The 2044-nt window shown below is 41.9% G+C and overlaps 1 protein-coding gene across 3 annotated transcripts in view; it reads left to right on the plus strand.

Annotated features, from left to right (window-relative positions):
- Nucleotides 1-2044, plus strand: part of C8A (complement component 8, alpha polypeptide) — a 78299-nt gene that overhangs the window by 46551 nt on the left and 29704 nt on the right. For 2 of the 3 annotated variants that reach the window (XM_006768365.2, XM_006768366.2), the window contains exon 8: nucleotides 1290-1334. In XM_006768365.2, coding sequence (XP_006768428.1) covers nucleotides 1290-1334 — 45 coding nt within the window. Of the gene's footprint in view, nucleotides 1-1289; nucleotides 1422-2044 lie in introns of all 3 variants that reach the window. The other variant, XM_006768367.2, reaches the window with a different exon arrangement.

Consider the following 2044-nt stretch of genomic DNA (forward strand, 5'->3'; position numbering starts at 1 on the left):
TGAAAGATTTGAATTCAGGATTTCTGACTTCCAAGATGCTTTCCATCAGAAGCCCTTGCCAAAGAACTGGCTCATAGCATTCATTTACTCATTCATTCTTTTTATTCCTCGATCATTATTCTGAAAATAGTTTCTGAACTCCTCCTCCATGGCAGACATTGCACTGCTATGCTGACAAGAGAGTGGTGAATAAGATAAAAGTTCTTGAATTCATAGAGTTTGCAGTGTAATGGGGATGCTGGCAGGTAAAATTGGTTGCTGAACACTCCCTTGAAGAAAATATTCAATCTAATCCTCAGCTCAATTGAATCATAGCCCTAAATGATTTTTCCTTTGTGGTTGTCAGGATAACATAATAACTGGTAATAATTATTATACAGTTGCAATTAATTAAAAGTAATGACATTCCAAAACTAAAGTACAAACTCCAATTCACAACCATCAGAAGACTTGCTGCAGAAAGAGTTGAGCTCTGCAGCAATGGTCCATGTCTTGCTCCGATCTGCTTTTCTAGCTCCATCTTGCCAGGCCGACCAAGGGATGGCAACCCAGCTCCGTCCATTTACAGGGTGTGAGATCAGGGCAACATGACCTTACTGTATTTAGAAATATGTTCTGCATCTGCAAAGTGCAGGTTCCTTAGCGGGACAAATACAGAGATTGCTAATATGGGACTCACAGTTCACCTGGGGTCAGAAGGCAGGCACACTCGCCTTGGAGACATCTCCATCTTCTAACAACACTCTGGCCTCTCTGGGGTGCAGAAAGAACCTGGGCAAAAAGAATCATGACAACTATGATCATCCAGGTGCGAACAAAGCACACTGGTCGATCTGAAGAAAGGTACAAGTATTCTGATCCAAAAAATGCTTCCTGAAGTAAATGATGTTTGAATTGGGGCTTTGGAAAGATGGTGAAAAGGAGAGAGAAAGGGGCAACATGTGCAAAATTACAGAGTGAAAATGGGCCAGGCACTTTGCTGGGCACAGAGGTATATGGAAATGATGAGAATCACTGCCCCACCGAGGCGCAGGGGAGAATGTGCAAAGGAAAGGGAACTAGCATTTTTGAGCAACTAGTCTGTGCAATACATATTCTTTCTCATTTCAAGAATTATTTGGGCTGGAACCACATGGGAGAGGACATGGAAACTGGGTAATGGAATTGGATTTCAACCCACATTACTTAGACTCCAAAATCAATGGCAGCTTTTACTACTGTGAGAGGTTGTACCATAGTAGCAGTCATTCAGCATCACAGTGCTCTTGGTTTCTGTCTCCCCGCTTCAGGTGTTTCCTTTGAAGACATCAAGAAGTGCTTTGGAGGGTCTTTGGGTTTATCTTCTACTTTTTCGGAGAGCTTAGAGATTGGAGGAGGTTTATCAGGGGAAGACTGTAAAAGAATGGGAGGTGGCCACACTGGTAAGTATTTAGTAAAGAGTCTCCCAAGAAGCAAAGCCAGACTTTTCTTTGGACACACAATCAGGGCACGTGTTTCCCAACCCCCAAGTTGTTCCATTCCAGTCAATGACCAAACTGCTAAATACCCCAAGTCAATGACTGGACTGGCTCTATTTTTGAATCCAACATAGGTTGAAATTACCTTAGAACAAGTATTTCTTGTATTTCAAGTATTTGTATGGCGCATGCTCCTAAATTTCAAGCACTAGATCAAGATCTAAGTGAGACCCAGGATGAAAGAAATGTGGAGACAGAACCTGGGAAACAGCTGTTGAAATAAATGCCCATAGGGATACAGTCCAAAGGGGAAAAAGAAGTCCCTGAGAGAGGAGCATTTGGTTACTAAGTCCAAGCTCAAAGAATAATGATTAAGGGAAGATTATACAGGAATATTTGTGGCATTTCCTGAAAAAGTCAATATGAGTGTTCATGTATTCAATCATTCATCCATCAAACATGCATTGAGCATTTTTTTCAGGTGGGAGACAACAGACAATGCAGGGATGATGAAACAATTTACAGTGCATTGGAGGAGGTAGACATGAGACAGGTTCAAGTTACTCCCCTGGCATTAGGCTACTCAT

The sequence above is a fragment of the Myotis davidii genome, unplaced genomic scaffold (genome assembly GCF_000327345.1).
Source record: "Myotis davidii unplaced genomic scaffold, ASM32734v1 scaffold79, whole genome shotgun sequence".
In the NCBI taxonomy this organism is placed as follows: domain Eukaryota; kingdom Metazoa; phylum Chordata; class Mammalia; order Chiroptera; family Vespertilionidae; genus Myotis; species Myotis davidii.